Below are 22,030 nucleotides of genomic sequence, written 5' to 3' on the forward strand. Positions count from 1 at the left end.
TCTAGCTCAGGGCTAAGGTTGAGGAGATGAAGTAGGGTGCTAGAACCGACAACATTATACCATTGTTGTTCTAGCAAAGTCTGGGAGTAAATGGAGGTGTTAAATAGGTACGGGACCCTCCCCTCCAGGAGTATAAAGATACTGTTCTGATTATGACAGTGGGTATTGCGACAGGGCTGAGGTGGTTGAAAGTTTTGAGAGGCTTGATCAGTCAGTTGGGGAGAGACCTGTGGTTCAGCAGCAGGCTCTGGGGTGCAGGGTTCAGGGCCCAAGTCCAAATCAGAAGGAAGGGCTGTATCCCAGGATTAGTGGATTGATTCTTGGGGCTCCTCCTGAACATCATAGGAGGCTCCTGGAGGTGCCTCAGCCACCTCTTTCTGCAGGAGTGAGTCTTTGCCTAACAGAGAGGAATCTGTGCTCTGGTTCATGAAAAGTGTCCTTAGTCCTCAGAGTCTTTGAGCTACTTCCAGTCTGAGTCTTGTTCATCCTTCAGAGCATCAGTGGCAGTGGCAGTCCTTCATTTGTCTTGAAGCCATCCTTGCCTATAATTTGTTTCTATTTTAATTCATTATGAGTGTCGAACATTTATTAGGCACATGATATTTCTCTTCCCAACTTGACTCCCTAAAAGATCTGATGCACTTAGAGTCTCTTCAGCTGTTGGTCCTGAGGAAATAACTAGATTATTTCCATCAATCTCCAAGATGAATTGGGCCCTGAACCCTTGACCCATATTTAGATGGGTATGAGTATTGGGCTGCTGAAAGACACTGAGTTTAATTATAACATACTGTTGAGATTCCAGGCCTACTACCTGGAAGAGCTGACAGACCAGCTCTCTGGATTAATCATGCAGGATGGTGGTTTTGAAACTTCTCACTTTTAAAGAATCCCTTTAATGGGATATCGGTCAAGGAGTGCTGCATATTCTGGAGAACTCTGCAGTACATTCCAGGAAGCATTCATGGCTTACATGGGGCTAGGTCTATTAGTTATCACTGTTGCCTGTGTGAACTGAGAATATGCTCTAGAACATATCCAGTACTCCACTGTAGCTGTGTATTATAGGCACAATTAGTAATGCTCAGGGAAGCTTGCCTATTGTTCCTGGTCTTCTTATTAGAGGGATACCAAAATAGAAGCCCAGAGGGATACCAAAATAGAAGCCCAGGGTTCATCTTCGTTCTTCTGTGCCTCCACACATGGGTACTGCGCACGCGCAGGCCAGCCGCCGGAAGATTCTTCACCGCTTTCCTAGCTCCGAAGGGGCCGTTTGCCGCGCGCCTCAGCGACCGTTTCCCGCCCAAACGGTCACATGCTCCTCCAGCGGCCAACGGCCCCTTCCTTCAGTTCTCTTCTTGCCGCCGCTTGAGGAGAACGTTCGCTTGTAGCTCCGTGCTTGTTTGTGTCTTTGGATTGCCTTTTCGTGACTTGACTTGGATTCTGGATTTGACTTCTCTTCTGCTTAGTGATTTGGACGGACTGATCTTGGTAGAGTATTTGACCCGGACTGTGTTTGACTTCGCATTTTGGCTTGCCCCTTGGAATGGCTTCTACAGCCCTGTTTAAGCACTGTGCCCAGTGCCGTGCTAAAATGGCCCAAACGGATGGGCATAGCCTTTGCCTGCTTTGCCTGGGGGAAGAACATGTAGTCCCCACTTGCAAGGTCTGCCAGGGGTTCACGCATAAGGCCAGGCAGGAGCGGTCCGCCCGCCTCAAGGCTTCACTGTGGCAGCGGGTCTTGGACGCCCCTGGGCCCTCCGAGGCGGAGAAGCCGGGGGCCGTGGAGAAGGCTGGCCGAGCCCCCACCCATGCCGGGGGCCGGTCTCGAGCGGGCTCTGTGGCCTCTTCCAAATCAGTGGCTACATCCCGCCCGGCAGGCAAGCCGGCGTCAAGGGCAAGCTCGGTGGCGAGGTCGTCGAAGTCTCCGCATAAGTCGGCGTCAGTGAGGTCGGAACCGGGGAAGTGGGTTCCGAGGCCGGAACCAAGCGAGTCGGATCCGATAAGGTCAGCCCCGGTGTCGATCGAAGGGCCTGCGACAGTTCCGGGACTGGAGGCTGCGCGGAAGGCGCCGACCAAGAGGGCATCGGTTCCAAAAGCTTCCTCCGAGTCGGTTCCGAAGAAGAAGGCTAAGAAGGCCAAGCATCGCTCTCGGTCCCCTCGGCGCCGGTCTACGGAAGAGGTGGTCCTGGTGTCTCCACCTACGCCATCACCTCACCTGGACTCCCCTGACCGTCCCCTCCTTGAGGAAGAGGTGCCGGATCCGGGGGCCTATGTGGTCCTGTCGAGCGGACGGCGTTCGCCAACACCGGAATCGAGCCCGGCTCCGCGTCGTCGGATCCGAGAGGCGACTAGGGATCCGTCGCCTGCACAGTCTGCCCGTAGCCAGCGGTGTTGGTCCGAGGGGAGTGTCGGATCCGAGCGGGTCGGATCCGAGCGGCCCGTGGCTGCGCGTCACCAGCAGGCTTCAGGTCTACCGGAGGCCTATCGGTGCCTGTGGAAAGGGGCTCCACCTGGCTTCAGATCATCGGATCCGGGGCCGTCGTCGTCTGGCCATCGTGAGTGGTTGCCTCCACCCTTCCCTGAAGGGGAAGTGTCAGCACCAGCGTCTGATGAGGATGACGAGGATGCGGGGTCCGGCTACCGCTCTGAGTCGTTCTCCGAGCCATCTCCGGACGACAATGTTGGCCCTTCCACTAGCTCTCCCTTCGAGGACCTGCGGATTTATGCAGACCAAATGGCCCGCATGTCCAAGGCCTTGGAGATTGACGTGTCTTCTGTGGTCCCGAGGACGAAGGACAAGTTGTTGTGCAGAATCTATGGGGAGAACCCGGCTACAGTAGGTTTCCCTATGTTGGAGGGCTTGGAGGAGATCATCGACAAGGTCTGGAAGTCACCATCTGACCTGCCTGCCACGTCCAAACGCATCGAACAGATGTATAAGATTAAACAGGGGACGTGGCAGTCTCTCATCAAGCACCCTCCACCGTCATCCCTGATAGCCGAGGAGATTCAGCACAAGAGGTCGGGGTCCTCCTCCGTCCCACCGGATAAGGAGGGAAAGAAGATGGACGCACTGGGTAGACGTCAGTACTCAGTTGCTGCTTTAGCCCTCTGGATAGCCAACTATCAAACGATTATGGCGGGCTATCAGCTCTACCTATGGGAAAAGCTGGCGAACTATGTCACTGACCTCCCTGCTGACAAGAAGGCGGTGGTGTCGTTGCTGCAGACGGAGGCAGTACGATTGTCGAAGCAACAGATGAATGCCGGGAGTCATGCGGCTGACACGGCTGCTCGGGGTATGGCGTCAGCGGTGCTTCTGAGGAGGCACTTGTGGTTACGGTCGACTGCCCTCCCGCAGGAGGTGAAGGCCAAGATTGAACGTCTGCCCTTCGAGGGTGACTCCCTCTTCTCTACCACCACCAACGAGGCGCTTAAAAAGAAGAAGGAGGACCGGCAGACGGCACGCTCCCTGGGGGTCACCCCGGCGGACAGGTCCACATTCAAGCCTCGGTACCCTTCGAGGTATAATCCCTACCAGTACCGCAGCAGATATCAACCCCGCCCATACTATCAACAGTACCCTTCCTCGCAGCGCCAGTACACTCCAGCGCAACACCAGGGCAGGCGGCGTAGGCCATTCAAGCCCCGCTCGTCTCAACCTCCGCCCCAGCAGAACGACCCGCAAGGGGCTGGAAGGCAGTTCTGAAGGCCCGGCCCTGCGGCAGCCCTGAACTTTTCGGACAGACTCAGACCTTTCTTGTCTGAATGGGAGTCAATAACATCTGACTCATGGGTCTTAACGATTGTTGATAAGGGGTACGGGCTGGAATTCACTGAACTGCCGATGTGTACTTCACCACTGAGTGCGGTGAATAATACCTTAGTTGAGCTGGAGGATGAAATTAGGTCCCTCTTGGCTAAGGGTGCTGTGGAAGAGGTGCCCTTTGTGGAGTCTGAGCAGGGTTTCTTCTCCCGGTTCTTCCTGGTCCCTAAGAAGGATGGGGGTCTACGTCCCATTTTGGATCTTAGGGGCCTAAATGCCTTTTTAAGGGTGACCAAGTTTAAGATGATCACACTGCCTGCTGTAATTGCCCTTTTGAAGAGGGGGGATTGGTTCGCTGTCCTGGATTTAAAGGACGCGTATTTCCATGTGGGGATCTTGGAGGAGCACAGGAGTTTTCTGTGCTTCGTTTACAAGCAGCGGGTATTCCGTTACAAGGTTCTCCCCTTCGGCCTTTCCACAGCCCCATGTGTGTTTACCAAGTGCGTGGTGCCTGTGGTTTCCTTTCTTCGAGAGCAGGGCTGTACCATCTACCCCTATCTCGATGATTGGCTTATAACAGCGGGCTCGGAGGTTAAGCTGCTGCAAGATGTGGCATTGGTGCTAGACACTTGCGAACGCTTAGGCCTCCTGGTGAACTTTGAAAAATCTAAGCTGACACCTAGCCGTGTTGTGCCTTATATTGGGGCAGTGTTCGACTCATTGGAGGCCAAGGCTTTATTGCCTCTAGAGCGGGCACGTTCCTTGAAGGGCCTGGTGTCCTTGTTTAAGCGAAATCGTTTTCAGCCAGTGCGCATGATTCAATGCTTGCTAGGGCATATGGCTGCTGCCACCCCGGTGGTCCCTTTTGCGAGGCTGCGGATGCGCCCGCTCCAGAATTGGTTTGTAAGGAGATACAATGCCTTACAGCATCCTCCGACTGCTAAATTCTCTGTCCCTAGAGCCGTTATATCCTCTCTTGACTGGTGGTTGTCGGATATTAATTTGTTTAAAGGGACCCCATTTGGTTTCCATCATCCCGAGTTCTCCGTGACCACGGACGCCTCTCTGCAAGGGTGGGGGGCTTTCTGTGGGGAGCTATGTGTTCAGGATGTGTGGTCTGAGAGAGAAAGGGGTCTCCATATTAATGTGCTTGAACTGAGGGCTGTTCGTTTTGCACTTATGTCGTTCACAGCAATCTTGCAGAACCATCAGGTGCTGGTGCAGACGGACAACACTACCGCCATGTATTACCTGAACCAACAGGGCGGCACGGTGTCCATGATCCTCTGCAGGGAGGCCACGCTCATTTGGGAATGGGTGATCAGGAATGGGGTGACGCTTCGCGCCATTCATGTGGCTGGGTCGGACAATGTGCAGGCGGACACCCTCAGCAGGGTGCACATGCTGAATCACGAGTGGGGGCTCAACGCAAAGTACGTTTGGCCGATCTTTCGGAAATGGGGTCGCCTGAGCATAGACGTGTTTGCGACATCGGCGAACACCAAGGCCGAGATCTTTTGTTCTCGGGCAGGGAGCGATCCCCTCTCTATTGGGGATGCCTTCCAATTTACTTGGGCCCAGGGACTACATTACATGTTTCCACCTTTCCCTCTAATACCCAGGGTATTGTGCAAGGTGGAGAGGGACAACACGGACTGCATCTTAGTGGCTCCGTTCTGGCCACGGCAGCTCTGGTTCCCGAAGCTGCTGGAGATGTCCAGCTGAGCTTACGTGGCCCTTCCGCCCCGGAGGGATCTCCTCCTACACGGGAAGCTCTTCCACCACGAGCCCAGGAAACTACACCTGACCGCTTGGCGGATTCGGCCCCGTCCCTAGGCTTCTCTGAGCCAGTCGAGAGGGTCCTACTGAACGCTAGGAAGCCCTCCACACGGCGTGCCTACAAGGCGAAGTGGAGTAGGTTTGAGGCTTGGGCCGCCTCTAGGAAGGTGGCGCCTCTTAGCAGCCCCTTGGGGATGGTCCTGGATTATCTTTGTGAGCTGAAGGACCGGGGCCTTAGTGTGGAGTCTCTGAAGGTGCACCTTGCGGCCATTTCTGCGTTCCATGATCGGGTGGATGGCTGCACGGTTTTCTCTCACCAGAGGTCCCGCCAGTTTTTGAAGGGGATGCTTAATCTTTACACGCCTGTGTCACCCCCTGTGCCCCAGTGGTCTCTCTCCCTGGTCCTGGCTAGGTTGATGTTGCCCCCCTTTGAGCCTTTGGTTACGTGCCCTCTGGACTTGCTCTCCTACAAGGTGGCATTCCTCGTGGCGATCACTTCTGCCAGATGGGTCAGCGAACTGGCTGCTCTTAGGGCGGACCCCCCGTTCCTTCGCTTTCATGCGAATAAGGTGGTCTTGCGACCATGTCTTTCGTTCCTGCCCAAGGTGGTGTCAACCTTCCACCTTTCACAGGAGATTTCTCTGCCTGTATTTTTCCCTGAAGCTTCTACTAAAGGGGAAAAGGCCCTCCACAGTTTGGATCTTCGGAGGGCACTGGCTTTTTATTTGGAAAGGACAAGGGTGTTCAGGAACAGTCCCTACCTTTTTGTGTGTTTTGCGGCGAAGGATAAGGGCCGCAGGGCGTCTGCTCAGACGGTGTCCCGTTGGATTGTGACAGCCATTGTAAGGGCCTACGCCACGGCTAAGGTGGACTGTCCTTTGGGTATCAGGGCTCATTCCACACGGTCCCAGGCGGCATCTTCAGCACTGCTCAGGGGTATACCTTTAGCTAATATTTGCAGGGCTGCAACTTGGTCGTCCGCTGATACCTTTGTACGACATTACGCTGTTGATGTAAATGCCAATGAGGATGTGGCTGTAGCTAGGGCCGTCCTCCACTCCTTGTTTCCCTAGGAGTATGCTGATTAATCTGCTCCAATGGGGAAGGCGGAGTCTCTGTATGTAGTGTATGTATATATATATATATGTACTTGTTAGATGTTGTGGGGTTGGTATGTTTCCACATGTGTATGTGTGTATATTTGTTGTTCTTTTTTCCTGCTGTATAATAAAATTGAGTTGGATTTCACCCCACCTTCCTTATTGTGTGAAGCTTGGTACTCTCCCATGTGTGGAGGCACAGAAGAACGAAGATGAAGACAGGGTTAACATACCTGTAACTTATGTTCATCGAGTTCTTCCGTGCCGACACACAACCCTCCCTCCTGCCCCGCTGTGAACTCCAACGCAGATTGCTGTACTTTTGGGCTATAGCTCTAGTTGCTTAGTCGGAGTTATGGCTCTGTGTATTGGATGAGCGGCGGCAAGGGAGAACTGAGGGAAGGGGCCGTTGGCCGCTGGAGGAGCATGTGACCGTTTGGGCGGGAAACGGTCGCTGAGGCGCGCGGCAAACGGCCCCTTCGGAGCTAGGAAAGCGGTGAAGAATCTTCCGGCGGCTGGCCTGCGCGTGCGCAGTACCCATGTGTGTCGGCACAGAAGAACTCGATGAACATAAGTTACAGGTATGTTAACCCTGTCTTCCCTGGCACACAGGTTGAAAACCCCTGATGACCCGATCACTGATTGAATCAGACAGAGTACATTCAGGCAACCAAATTGGCGTATTGAAAATATGGATAAAATGTGCGTTGAGGAATTAGCAATAAAAATAGGGTGCTGATGAAGAAAAAGCTTATAGTTACATCTTGGTGCTGTGTTAGGAAAGCATTTCAAATTATACACTTGGTGATCAAAATACTGTATGTTATGATAAGAGAGAGGGAATGAGCACACTATTTGGCCAATACTGGAGTTGAACAGATCTTTATCTGTTTTATTGCAGGGTGGCCCATTTGTTGAAATCTTCAGTGCTCAAGGCAAGAATCCTGGAACAAAATGGAAGATTTTTGGCAGTCCATCAGTAATTGGAAAAGTATGTTTTACAGGGAATTATAAGACCTTGGAATATAAACCATAGAAAATGTACATGAAGCTTAAAATTAGAAAGTAATGAGGGCTTTGACCAAAAGTTGTCACGTTCACTTCTATTACCATGACAGAATAAATGACCACATGAGTTAGCATTTCATGCCTACTTGCAAACGAGATTTGTTGCAGCTATATTTTTACAGCTAAGAATTTCTTCTAATACAATACAAGGAAGCTTAGAATGGCTTTGCTTTTCTGATTGCCACTGGGCCAAGCCCAGGCCCAGTGGATCCTGTGCTACTCACTCTTTAAAAGGCATTGACAGCTGGTGCGACAGCCAGTCATCTCCCATAATGAAGCCAACATGAGTCTCAAAACTGGGAAATGCTGTCCTCTTTCCTGGGAATAAGACCATTGACTAGACCTGAGGAGGATACTGGGTAACACTGTTAGCATTGCTAGTCACTTGGGCTTGTTCGTCATGTGACACTTTTTTCCTTCTTTAATTTGCTTCACTGATTTCTGAGCACAGTTATGACTTTCATCATTTCCTTGTTCTGCTGTGTTTTGTTACTTCTGTACAGAAAGCGTCTGTATTTTTTTAATTATTTCTCCCCACAATAATTAAGATTTTTTTCTCTGAATCTGATCCACTTCTTATATGCATGGAAATTCTGATCTGAAAGCATCATGAATGTAGGCTAAACAGTTAATTTTCCTCTTGTTTTGAGAGGGAAATGTTTTCTGGAAAGCTTTTGATTGCAGCCATGCTTTTAGTAGAGTACATTTACTTCAGAAGGCAGGCTCAATTTAGAAATGCACTTTGTCTCTCCTCTCCTACCTGGCAAATGTTAATGTCCTTGCTGTGGATCTGTAGATCACTCTGACTTTCAGAATTCTCCCTCCTGTCAGCAAAGTAATTGTCTACTAATGGGGGAAGTTATTATTTATAACAATATTTAGTGCAAACACGTTTACCCCAAAATGCTTAGAGAACTTCACACAGTTCATGTTAGTTATTCTTAGTATAATCATTTAAAATAGACCTGGCTAACCTGGTATAGAATTCAGGAAACTTCTGCATGTCAGGCTGCTGTTGAACGAACAGGTGCAGGACAAGGAACTGACATTTTGGGTGAAATGGGAGATGGTGTCCTGGGATCGCGTTTCCTTTCACCATGACTCTAAGCCAGTAAGGTTTGATTTTTATGCAGTGCCACCATATGTGGCTAAAATATGTGCTTTCAGGGTTACTGGTGTTCATTTTCTTTTAATAGGGAGTGCAAAGTTGTGGCATTTACTTTGCATTCCAGCCTCTCAGCCTTTACCAGTTGTGTCAGGCATCTCTCAAGAGAGCAAATGCTAAAACATGACAGCAATCCTTGATGTAACCCAAACACCCTATTCCTGTATCTTTAGTAGAAGTTGCTTCTAGGGCTGTGCTGTTCGGGTTTTGCTTCCAGGTAAAGATACTCGAAGCGGACCCAATTTGGCAAGCTTCAGTATTCCCGAAGCGGGGCCAGCAAAGCTTTCTGAAGTATTCGGAAATGCTTCGGAAAGCTTTGGGGCTTGTTTAAAGGGCCCTGCCGCTGCTTGCAAGCAGCGGCGGGGACCTTTAAATATCAACCCCCCCACCTTCCTCCCACCTACCTTGCGGTGGCTCTGGGCTGGCTCCTCTGCTGCCGCCGTGCCGCCACCCGAGCCTGCAGGGTGGTGGGGAAGGGCCGGAGGAGGCGAAGAAAGCCCTTCGTGCCCCTCAAATGACTACCGCGCTGCTGCGCCGTGGCCATTTGAGGGGCAGGAAGGGCCGGAGGAGGCAGCTCTGACCTTCGCCACCACCCCGCAGGCTCGGGTGGCGGCATGGCAGCGGCAGAGGAGCCGACTGCTTCCAGGCTGCGCTGCCTTGTGCTGCTGCCGCCGCCCAGCTAATGACCCTCCCACTGCCAGGTAAGTGGGTGGGGGTTGGAGGCGTCTCCCCAGGGTTGGGTGGGGGTGGAGGGGTCTCCCCAGGGGGGTGGGGGTAGAGGGGTTGCCTCAGGAAGGGTAGGGTGTGGTGGTAGGGAGTTCCCCCCCTTGCTTCAGTATGCTCCGAATCTTCATGGAGCATACCAAAGCGATTCCCGAACCCCGAATCCGAAGCGGCTTGCCTCTTCAGATTTGGGGGTATTCCAAATTGGTTTCCCGTTTCGGGTAAACCTGAAGCGGGAATACCGAATCTCCCCACCCGTGCACAGCCCTAGTTGCTTCCCCTTTCCGCTGTTGCTTACCTGTGCTAGGCTAACTTGTGCAAATTTGTTGCAAAGTTGGGCTTTTGTTCAATTACACCAGTTGCCTTGATTATGGTGATGATGACATGCTCTTTTTTTGGTTCATTGTGCTGATCATAGGAATTTGATAAGGAAGTGAAAAGCTTCGTATTTGTTTTGGAAGGAAGCAGTCAAACCAACAAGATGCAGCTTCCTAAGGAAATGAGGCAAACTCGTAAGTACAAAGATATTACATTTATGTGTGGTATTTATAATAGAATCAGAATTGAAAATGCGGTTAGGCTTTAATTAAACTGGTATTATGCCACAAACAAAGTTTATCTTAACATAGGTTTTTCCAGTATTTTTACCCATCAAGAATTACATTTGCCCTAATGTTTTAGCTGCATATGAACCTTCTAAGTAAAAACTTCTTCAATTTTCCCTGATTTTTTGCTTGATGAGGCCAAATGAAGAATCCTACTGTTGGCTCATAATACACGTTTTCTGATTGGCACCATTTCCTAATGAGTGCGCAGAAAAATGAGCAATATTCCTTTCCTTGGAAAAAAAGAAAAGAAAAGAAACCTGTTTCACATGCTTCACTTGAAAGGAAGCTGCTCTTCTTAGCTATTAATGTAGCCTCCCACCTCAATTATATTGTGGTTCTCAAAGCTTTTGAAAGAGAACTCACTTCTAAACTTACACTACCATTGCCATGCCAATGGCAGCTGGGAATGAATTGGGGTGAAGGTGGAGAGGAGGAGCAGCTGCTGTGCCTGTTGTTCTTCTTTTGCTTCACTGATAGGAGGAGGGCCCAGGGTCTCTTTTCTCAGTTTAAGAGTTTAGTGCATTGAAACACCTGCAAGAAAAACATGAGAACCATTCTCCTAATACAGCTTGAGAACTGTTGTCCTAACGCTCTTTTCACTTCCCACTTAGTGGATTCTTTAGGCTGGAGGGACTCTACTCCTTTGGCAAGAGACAAGCCCCTTAATTGGGACTGAAAGAAGCATTTTTTCTGGACTACTACTTAGCTTCAAAGGGGAGAGAGCCTGTTTGGTGTAGTGGTTAACAGCAGCAGGACTAGGATTACCAGGTCTCTTTACTCTCCAGGTGGGAGATGTGACACTTACCTTTGGGTTGTCCTTGTGTGCACACAATGAATGTGTGTGTTCCTGGGCTATGTGATAACGTCACTTCCAGAAAGTGACGTAATTGTGCAGGCCACGTGATGCCCTGGGGAGCATTCCTGCGCTCTACAGTGGCCTGAATCAGGTGTGATTTGGCCCAAATTGGGCTGCTGCGTAGTACGGGAGTGCTTCTGGGGTGGCGCAATGGGCCCTGAAGCACTCCTGCACTCCACAGTGGGCCAAATTGGGCCCATTTTGGGCTGAAATTGGCCTACTGTGGCGTGGGAGTGCACCCTGGGAGGTGCATTCCCGTGTCTTTTCCTCACCAGCCAGGTAAGCGGTGGAGGGTGGGAGTGGGGGATTCCCCACCCAAGCGGGGGACTGGCAACCCTAAGCAGGATGTTAATCTGGAGAACTGGGTTTGATTCCCCACTCCTCCACTTGAAGCCAGCTGGGTGACCTTGGCTCAGTCACAGCTCTTCTGGAGCTCTCTCAGCCTCACTCTCCTCACAGGGTGATTGTTGTGGGTGGGGCTGAGAGAGCTCTGGAAGATAATATAATAACATAATTTGTAAAGCGCTCTGACTGAGTGTTGTTGTCCTGAAGGGCATTATATAAATCAAATGTTGTTGTTGTTGTTAAAAATACATATTATACTGGGATTGGAGGGGGCATTTTCAAACTCTATTTCCTCTCCTCTGAGTTCTGTAAGCTTTTAGGGCTTAAATAGGTCTACCCCCTCAATTTTTTGTTTGTTTGTTTCAACTGATGCTGTAGGTACTTTTTTACTGGGGAATTTACCCAGGTGTCCCAGGTCTCAAATTGCAAAAGCCCACTGAGGATGTTACTTGACTTCTTCAGTTGTGTTCTCGCACTCCTTTGACAAGTGAGATTAGTCTCTGCTTCTACCAACAGGCTGATAATAAGAGGTGTTCATTTTTGGTCTTTTGTGCAGTCCCACAGGGGCCTGCCAATTTGTAGGTTCTCTAGTTAAAATTCCTCTAGGGGATATCTGCCCCTACTCAGAGTGTAGGTGTGGTTTGTTTCCTGTTGAAACAGCCCTCTCTCGAGGAGTGACACTCTTGACCCTCAGTTCCTCTTTTCCTACCTGTTGGAGAGATTCTTCTTAGTGATCTGTTGATTTCATTTTTCTCTTTAATAATAATTTTTTCAGAATGACTGAAAAAGCTTTATTTAAAAAATGCACTCAGTGCAGTACAAAAATGACTAAAATGAATGGGCACTCTCTTTGCCTCATCTGTTTGGGAGAGGGGTATAATTTTAGCTCATGCGAACACTGCCAGAGCTTCACCCCTAAGGCCAGAGCAGAAAGAGCTACCACGTTCAAGGCCACTTCTTGGGAATGGGCATTGTCGGCTGGAACTTGCCCATCTGCTAAATCAGCTAAGTCCTCTGCTCTCACAGAGCCCACTGGTCAGTTGGATCCAGCACCTCCAGCTGTCATGCTTTTGGAGGCTCCAAACCCCTCTGACTGCACCACATCGGATCCAGAGACATCACTCGACCTTGAGTGCACCAAGCTGATCGGATCCAATTCCATCTCACATCTGTCAGTCGGCTTCTGGCACTCTGAACCTATCGGATGCAGCAACATCACAGACCTGACAGCACCACCATACTTCAAGTACTCTGAGTCCATCAGCTTCGATGGCCGCTCAGATCTGGCAATGCTCCGAATCTAGAGAGCTGTCAGATCGGATGGCACAAACACCAGCAACATAACATACCCCATGATTGAGGTGTTTATAGATTTAATGTCTACACTATACCAGAAGGCAGCTTCTATTTCTCCTACATTCAAGAAAGCCTTTACAAGGCTTTACAAGACCAAGGAAGACAAATATCCCTTCCTTTTCACCCATCCTCCTCCGTCATTGTTAGTTACAAAGGAGATGCAAGGTCACCACTCTACACTTGCTGACAGAGAGGGAAAGTAACTGGATAGCCAGGGATGAAAGATCTATACGTCTGCAGCCCTTAACATACAAATTGTTAATTATACCGCGATTATGGGGGCTTAACATATATTTCTTTGGAATAAGATGATGGTGTATAACAGACATCTTCCTGAGGACCAGAAGGTCCTAATCAAGGTGATTCAAGAGGAGGTGATCAAGCTTTTAGAGCAGCATATAAATGCCAGAAGACACATGGCTGATTCTTCCACCAGAGCTCTAGCATCAGCAGTAGTTCTTTAGAGGCTGAGATGTCTCGGGTGTATGGCCTTACCTATTGAGACAAGAGGCAGGGTGAAAGATTTACCTTTCGAGGAAGAGCATTCTCCTTGAAAACTTGTGAATATTTATCCCAAAAGCTAAAGGATCAGCAAACCACAAGATCTTATGGAGTTTTACCACCCTCTCAGCAATCAAGCTCTCTACTTTTCTACAGGCTGCAATAACAACAGCAGTACAGAGGTTGCTGTTATAGTTCCCAGCTATACCAGCCTCAGTATCTTCATAATCATCCAATATCTGCAGTTCAAGGGCAGTATCAGAGGTGCAAGCCCACTCCTAAATCGAGACAAGGTGACTCATCAGTGGGAAGCAAGGATATAAGCGAAAGTCAGAAGCATTTCTGACCTTTTCGTTGAAGGCTTGGAGGCAGATCTCAACTCCAAAGAAGTACGTGGAGCATGAATCTTCGCAAAAATCAGATCCGACCTCGGAACCAATTGCACTGACAACATGGATGGGACCCTTGATCTCCAGTCTGGAGTAGCCACAGGCTTAGCAGTTTTTGGATCTGATGGTGGCTGATGCTCTTTAGAGGCAGGATTTTTCACTGCCAAAGAGTTGGTGCCGGAGAATACTCTCTCTCACAACGCTGCCTTTAATCTATGGGCTCTTTTGTTCCTCGCCTTCAGGGTGAATTGTTGGCATATGGAACATGTGTCAACCTTATGCCCCTTGCCCAAACAGAATAGACACAGATCATGTTGATCAGTGTGTCATGTTTGTCCCACACTAGGAACATTTCTTAAAGAGTGCCTTTTTAGACATATTGAAGGTCGCTCATGTAACAGTTGCGCTCGACTGGCACAGCTCGAGTAGAAAGGCCAAAAAACACCAAGTTGAAGGCAGCAGTGATACGGAGGTGGAATGTAGCAAACCATATAATGTTGATGGCGTGAAGATCCCTTTGGATCCGGTAGATATTGTCAAAAATCCCAAAGAAATCAGTAAGAAAAGATGATCGGAAAGTACTAACACGAACGAGCTCAGAAACACAGTTCCTCTCTTCGCGGCGGCTAACAGAACCAAGGGCAGGGGTCTTTCCTCCAGTGGTCACTTGACCGTTTAGGTGGGAAAACAGTTTCTCTATGTGACCTAGGAGAAGTGCTCCCTAACAGAGCTCTAAAGGAGCTAGAAAGTTTCTCTGACAGCAGGCCTACGCAAGCACAGTCCTCCTTGTGGGACTGCACAGAAGAACAATGATGAACATTCAATTTATATATCCCCTTCAGGACAGCAATGCCACACTCAGAGCGGTTTACAAAGTGTGTTGTTATTCTTACAACAATCACCCTGTCAGGTGGGTGGGGCTGAGAGAGCTCTGACAGAGCTGTGACTGACCCAAGGTCACCCAGCTGGCTTCAAGCATGGGGAATCAAACCTGGTTCTCCAGATTTCTGCCGCTCCTAACCACTACACCAAACTGGCTCTCTAAAGTCATTGGGGCCTCTGAAGCACATGCTCGCACCATTTTGCTGCATGCTCCAGTGGCTCTACGTGAGCGAGGCCACGGGGCTTGCATACCTAGTAGATGCAAAGACCAAAAGGTCCGCCACTGAATGACCACATATACAGATGCGTTGGTCAACTGGCATCTTTTTATATCGACCCACCCTAAGTTTCAAAGTTGTCTGTTCAGTTCATATCCTTTTACCATCCTCTGCTCTTTTGTTGGACTTTTTCCTTCTTACCAAGAGCTGCCATGTCATCCTCTCTCTGTCTCAGTGATCCCCCTCAGTGGCTTCCAAAATATCTGAATCCAAATATCTCTATTTTTAATTCCAAATCTCTATATCTGGAAATTTAGCAGATAGAAGTTAGAAAATTCTGCTACTTCTCATTGCTTATGTGGAACCTGGCCTGTTTATTGAATGGTCCAGCTGTTGATTGTATTCATTAACACTGTGTAATCCTCCTTGAGTCTCAGTGAGAAAGGCAGGCTATAAATAAATGAATAATTATTAACATAAGAATGGATATCCTGTTGCTTTGCTAGACTGCAACTTGGAAGGGAGGAAAAATAATATTTTAGTTTGCATACTTGGGAGTCTCTCTACCTTTCTTCTGGATTTCCTAATTATGCTTCCATGCTGATAGGCATGGAACTATCAAGTTCCTGATTTGGAATGAGGCTTTGTATGTTTGAGTCCATGTATAGTTACTTTTAGGTGGTAGTCATGTTGGTCTGCAGTAGAGCAGTAGGATTTCAGTCCAGTGGCATCTAGGTCTCTAGGTGCCACTGGACTTAAATCCTGCATGATGATAGTCTTCCCCATTTCATTAAGTTCTTCCTGCCTTTTGACTTGCAGCTACTGTGAACTAGTTTGCCATATCAACTAGAGTGTTGCATTTAGAATGTGAAGACTCAAGTCCAATTCTTACTCAACCATGTTAGGTGACTCTCTCTTAGCCAGCCTACCTCACAGTGGACAAGAGGACAAAATGTGAAGGGCAGTGAATCATCTGTGCCTCCCTAACTTCCTTGGAGGAAACATATATGAGTGTAGTTGAACTGTAATAAATATATCAGACATCCATGTGGATCTTAAAATGAAAAGTCCTGAAGCAAAATACTGCCCTTTATAAAGTGCTGTTGCCAACCTTAACAGAGTGACAGGTGAGATCTGAATTTTGACCAATCATAGAGGCCATTTCCTGTGTTCACTTAAGAGAACAGATAACTTTTCTTTGTCATATATATGCACTAATCAGGACCATCCCTATATTTCTGCAAGATTTTAGTTCAGTGGTACCTTAGAGACCAACAAGATTTTCAGAGCATAAACTTTCGAGAGTCAGAGTTCCCTTTCTTCAGACACTATATTTCTGTGAATTATACAAATAAAAAGCCAAATTCCTCCACCACTCAACATTGCAAAGTTTGATTAATCCCCTTAAACTGTGTTCTTAGGGGAAAATATTTAAAATTAGTTTCAAACAATAATCTATATTTAAAAGGTTGTGAAGGTTAACAAAGTATTATTCTGATCCATTTTGATGAAAGCTGGTCATCTCTCTCTTTTTCTCAGAAAATTTCAGCCATTGTATCACAGCTTGATTTGCACAAAAGGACTGCCATAGATCAGCCATCTCCAAATGCCCTCTCAGGGCACTACAGATTTACTATTAGTACAAATTTGTTGTTTGGGCCTAGATATGTTCCCTCAAAGCGAACACTGATGTTGCAGGGATGTTAGCATTTCTTACCATTCATAGAACAATATGTACACATGTTGAGAATTTATGACACTTTAATTTGTGAGCCAACAGGATCTGGTTGCCCAAATGAAAATGACAAGAAATATCTCTAGACAAGTGCCTTCAGAGTAACCAGTTTCAGTTCCCATGTGAACTGTTTCTTCCTCAGACTAAGCATTTTCTGTTTCATGTGATGAGGGCACATCATGTTTTAATTTTTTTTAGAGGGGGAGTAGAGAATAGCAAGATTGAGAATGACCTGTAGAACAGACTATTTGTATTGGTAGTTCCCCATCTATAAAAAATAACCTACCATCTATTTAAGTTTGTTGGGCAGGCCATTATCACAGCTAAAACCACTTAGATTATTCTGCAGTCATCTAGCCTCAAGTGTGTGCAAAGGGGCTGCTGCTGAACAAACAAATAGGCATTCTCTATGTTTGTAATAAAAAAAGCTTCACTACCATTTTACTCCAGAACCTATTTCAGATACTGGTGCAAAGCCATAGTTTGTAATGATCCAAATAATGGAGTATCTGGAATTCCGGTTTTCTGTATCTGAAGAAGAAAATGCCTCTGAGAAAGTACAGACTGACTTCCCTTTGCTATTGAGGATATCAGAGTAGAGTCATCCTTCCCCAATATCCCTAACTGGGAGGCTGATATGGCAGGGGAAAGGAAAACAAACTAGCCTTTGTACCTTTCTTCTTACAAACTAAACACTGACAATAGCTGTGAAAATGTGGCTAAGGTATGCCATGGGGGGGGGGAAGGGCTAATGTTGAGTATCAACAGCGTATTTCTTTGTTGCCTGAGATTAGAAGGCAGGATGGGAATTTTGGGAATTGAGACGGAAGAAGTATGATCCTATCTGTTAGTCATATCACAGCTGCTTATTGTGCTACTAAATATTTTCTCTGGGAGTCGCAATAACAAATGTGGTTGTAGCAATGAGTTACAGCAAAGCTTCATAAGGAAATAGTCTTCAATAAATAATGTCATTTTCCTGTATTTAGAATGTTCTTTTAAAAACAGTTTTGCAGCTTGTGTTTACAATTTCTAGTCCCCATTTGTCTTTTTTTTTTAAAACAAAGATCTAGAAAATGAGCCATTTAATATAATTTAGAAATGTTGGCTGTATTTTGGAACCAGAGGGATGATAATTGGAGGCATATCTGGAAGGCAGCCAAAAGTTAACTGCCATTCTCTCAAGCGAGAAGGCTCTACCCCCATTTCTACCATGATGGCATTATCAGTCTGCCTCTAGGCACTGCAGACTGCCCAGCTTCATATTTGCCCGTTTTTATTTCAGCTGAAAAGATAATAGTCCAAATACAAGAGTATCTTTTATTTCCTTTGGCCACCAGATCGGTGGAGGCTTTTGTCTGTTAAAATTGGGTACAAGATCCTTATCTGTTTAGGGGAAGAATAAGCAACTGTTTCAGCAACTGGAGAAATGTCCTCTGAGCTGGTGAGGGAAAGTTTTTAGTATATGCATATATTATTTTCATGTGGTTTGTATAAGCTTTCCATTAAATGCTGTAGATACCCAACCCCTGGGACTGCTCTGCGAGCACAGGCTTGCTATCACTCTACAATATTTCTACATGTGCAAATGGCATTAAAAGAGTGGCTCCAGACAGCAGTTAATGTAGTATTCCTCATAAAAATGTAGCAGTGTCCATCCCTGTAGGCAAAATCATAGTGTAGGGTTTACTTGGAGTAAAGTAAATAAAATCCAGGAAGGTGGGTAGGCTTTTCCCTTTGAAGCCAAATTGATTTTTCATTACTTCTATTTTTCATTATTGTTTCTGTTCAAAAATAAGTAATTAAAGCACTCCCTTACCCAGAAAAAAGAACTGATGAAGGATCTTTTCAGGTGTGCGAGTGAAAAGGATGTAATTACTTAGGCTAAAAAGTGGAAATTGCTTTAAAACTGCAAAGGAAAGAAGAAAAAGCTTAAAGAGACAATAATCCTGGAAAGTCGCAGTAGCTTTTTTCAATACATGTTTGTAGAACTGACATTACAATTGAGAGTGAATAAATGAATGAAAATAAAATGAAATGAACACCTATCACTGATGAGGTCTAAAACAAAGGACTGACAGTGACTAGATTTTCCATAAGAAGCGAGTGGATGGATGATGTTTGTTCCAGAACAAATGTGTCATCTGGAAGCAACCACATAGAACTAACCTCTGAAGTTTTCACAGAAACATGTTTAAACTCAAATGTTCACCGTGTTTTTTCAAGTTTACAGTCCAAAAGTATGAAAGTTCAAGTCATGATCTCTCTCCCACCTCTTCCCCTCATGTTTTAACCCTTGTACTTTTGGGTTTGTTTTAAGGGGGGGGGGGGAAATCAGGCTGAAATTGTTACAGTTATAAGAATGGCTCTGTGGAATTGTTTTAGGGGTTGTGCTGTTCCCCCCTTCCTTCTTAACTTTCAGGGGGGATGGAAGGTTGCTTTAAACAGAGCTCTCAATTGCAAATGCTGGAAAAGCTGGATGTCATTCAAAATATATTTTGCATTTATATTTATCAGCCTTGTTATTTGATTACTATATGATGTGTTTAGTTAAAGGGAATGCTCCAATATTTCTTAGGCAGTATTTTAATTAAAAATTAACTTTCCCAAACATTGCCAATATGAGAAATTATGCATTTTAAAGTATGCTACTACACTAATGCTTATGGAATTGATTAATTTTAAATTTCTGTGATATAATTTTCAGATCTCTAAATATTTAATTCATTTTTATGAGAAATGGAACTCTGAATTGTTTGTTGGCAGGGATAAAATAAAGTGCTTAGGCTTAATTTGAGAACTCTTAATTACTAAAGCCACATTGCAATTGCTGTATTGGAAGCAGCTTAATTTTGAAATACCATTTCCTTTGATTCACCATGAATTGTAGATACATTTTGACTCTTGCTATTATATCTTTTATCTTGTGCACCAGTTCTTGCATATTTAAAGCCAAAGTATAAAAATAAGCTTTAATACATATATATATAATTGTTGTAGAACTTAACAAGAGCTGAGCCCTCCTTCTTTGGAGGCCCATAAAATTGGCCCCAGGGTCCAATCTTTATGAAACTGAGAGGGTCTTTAGAGGACAGTCAAGAGTAAGTTCTCTGCAAATTTGATGAATATTGGTTGAAATGCCCCCCAAACCACTAGATAGCCCCCAGATCGAGTTTCCCATAGGAAACAATAGCCAAATTTTACTGATTTTCTGCCTTATTACCAAACTGAAATAGCAAATAAATTTTTTCTCTCAAAATTCCCAGTTCAGATTTACCAGTCTTTTTGTCACAGACAAAATGCTTTGGGGCACAGGGGCTTCAGTGAGGAGGAGGAATTGAGCAAAATTGTGTCAGTTTCATCTGATTCCCTCTCTCACTGCATCACCCAGCTCTCATGACATTTTGATAGCAAGGCTTCTCTGACTTTGGTGGGCTAAGGATTCAAAGTACTGTTGAGAGAAAATAGGATCATGGTCAAGTAATGTTAGAGCCTGAGAACCTACTGTACAAAACTTTGAGGTTAACAGGGCCTGGGAACTGGAGTCTAGGCAAGTAAGGAAAGAATAGAATACAGGCTAGATAGTCAGAATGGGGGAGGCTGCATGTTGAAAGGGATATATTGGAAGCAGTAACACAACAGAAAGCTCTGTGTTACTTTAAAAAATGGCATGTACAAATTTAGGGTAATCCAAGAAATTACATAGGGTTGAGAGTCCTAACATCAGAGGTCATTTGGCAGTTGTAAGGATGACTTTGTGAATGATCAGTCTGTACAGTAATTTTTTTTTTATTGGCCACCCTAGGATGGTAGTGTTGCAGGCCTCATTTTGGTCCAGCAGTCCAACTACTACATTAAGTTCCGTTTGCCTTGATTCCTAAGAACCACTGTGACATTTTTGTGTGGAACACAGATTTTGCAAATGCCTTTGCTCTCTACTTTCCTAAACTGCCATTTCTGTTTTAAACATCCAGGTTAGATGAAACCTTCAGTTGCCCAAAGCTGTCCTAATCTGGATTCTGTTGCGTGATGAATTACTTAAGCACTTCAGATAAAGTTTAAATTTGTCATCTGTGTGAGCAGTTACCATGTGCTTTTGCAGGAATATGTCTGTGAATCTTTTGATTTTTATGTGTCCTTGTAGAATGTACTGTGTGAGCTCTGTCAACATAATGAAAAACTGTAAATAAAGTAATTGGATGGTTTTTCCCCCCAAGGCATCCATCCGAGCCACCAATTGGGTGTTTGGGAGAGAATTACTTTTTATTACTGATTGATTAGGTTTCCTTCTGTTGTTTTTCCTCCGTCTTTTCATATGTTGTATGAACAATGATAAATACTGTCTGCAAGTATCCATCTATGTATCATAAATTCTAAATGCTTGTTTACATGTGATGAATTCTTAATGTTATTTCTTTTGTCTCTTTCTAGTTGGACTGATACAGCAGTTTCTGGTACTTCAGATTTATGTGCCATTGGGGCAAGACTTCTCTACTGAATTGCTGTAAGAAAATACAGAACTTCCTATCCTGTTTCAGGCATTGTAGACATTTAATCAATTGTACAAGTACCAACTGGTATTAATTGTATGTGGCAGCTTTTATATTAAGGAGCAGCAACTTATCAAGTTGACATGGAGTAATTAAGCTAATTTTATCACTATTTTTTCAGCTTCTTGGTTTTTTTTTTTATATTTTGCTTTTCCCTGAGCACTGGAAAACAAAATCTGTGTAATATAAGTTGAGTACATTTAATAATGAAATTATATGATGATTATTTTTAATAATTTGAAAAGTGACTAGTTCTTGTTCAGCAAGAAAAAATGGAACGTGTAAAATGCGAGATAGTTAATTTTACCACTTTAAAAGAACAACAGAGATCTCTTATTTTACTGAAGTGTTTGCTTGTGTTAATTATTCTTCTGTTTTAGAGGATCATCATTTTTTTTTAGGCTGATTTTGTGGTTTTGGGATATGCTTACAAAACTCAAATTCTGTAGGTTAGTTGGATATGATCATCCAGCAATACCAGGACAGATATGAGCTGTTATAATGTGCGGCAGGCACAATATGGAATGGTGTATATATAGTGGACATGCGTATAGAGGAAGAAATGCTTTATGTATGTGCAGATTTTCGCTTGTGTGGCTGTGTATATGTAATATTCAATATGCGCAGTGTTAGAATGATTTTTCCTTGGAGGTGTGTGCGCGCACACGTGCACATAGATGTGTATGTGAGATATATATACATACACAAAAAGATGTGTTCATTAAACAAGTCCTGTTGTGACGTTAGGATTGCTGACTGCCTGGGGAAAATTATTTTGCCAGCAGTTTACCAGAGCATGTCGGGTAAAAATGTGCTCTTCCGAATTGCCAGTCGGAAACTGTGTTGTCCTACACTCATTCACCCACCCATGTCTTCTCTGCAATCAGCAGACCTGGAACAACGTCAAACTTCTGTATACTGTGTTCCATTTTTTTGGTTAACACCAATAGGGAAACATGAATTTCATTGTTTGTTAAATGGAAAGC

At 45.7% G+C, this 22,030-nt stretch overlaps 1 protein-coding gene across 3 annotated transcripts in view; it reads left to right on the top strand.

The window, feature by feature from the left end:
- CFAP20DC (CFAP20 domain containing) overlaps positions 1–22,030 on the top strand; it is a 248,538-nt gene that overhangs the window by 15,977 nt on the left and 210,531 nt on the right. For 2 of the 3 annotated variants that reach the window (XM_054975347.1, XM_054975348.1), the window contains exons 3-5: positions 7,550–7,639; positions 10,023–10,116; positions 20,926–20,998. In XM_054975347.1, the coding sequence (XP_054831322.1) occupies positions 7,550–7,639; positions 10,023–10,116; positions 20,926–20,998 (257 nt within the window). The remainder of the gene's footprint in view (positions 1–7,549; positions 7,640–10,022; positions 10,117–20,925; positions 20,999–22,030) is intronic. The other variant, XM_054975349.1, reaches the window with a different exon arrangement.

This window comes from Eublepharis macularius, chromosome 4 (genome assembly GCF_028583425.1).
Source record: "Eublepharis macularius isolate TG4126 chromosome 4, MPM_Emac_v1.0, whole genome shotgun sequence".
In the NCBI taxonomy this organism is placed as follows: Eukaryota; Metazoa; Chordata; class Lepidosauria; order Squamata; family Eublepharidae; genus Eublepharis; species Eublepharis macularius.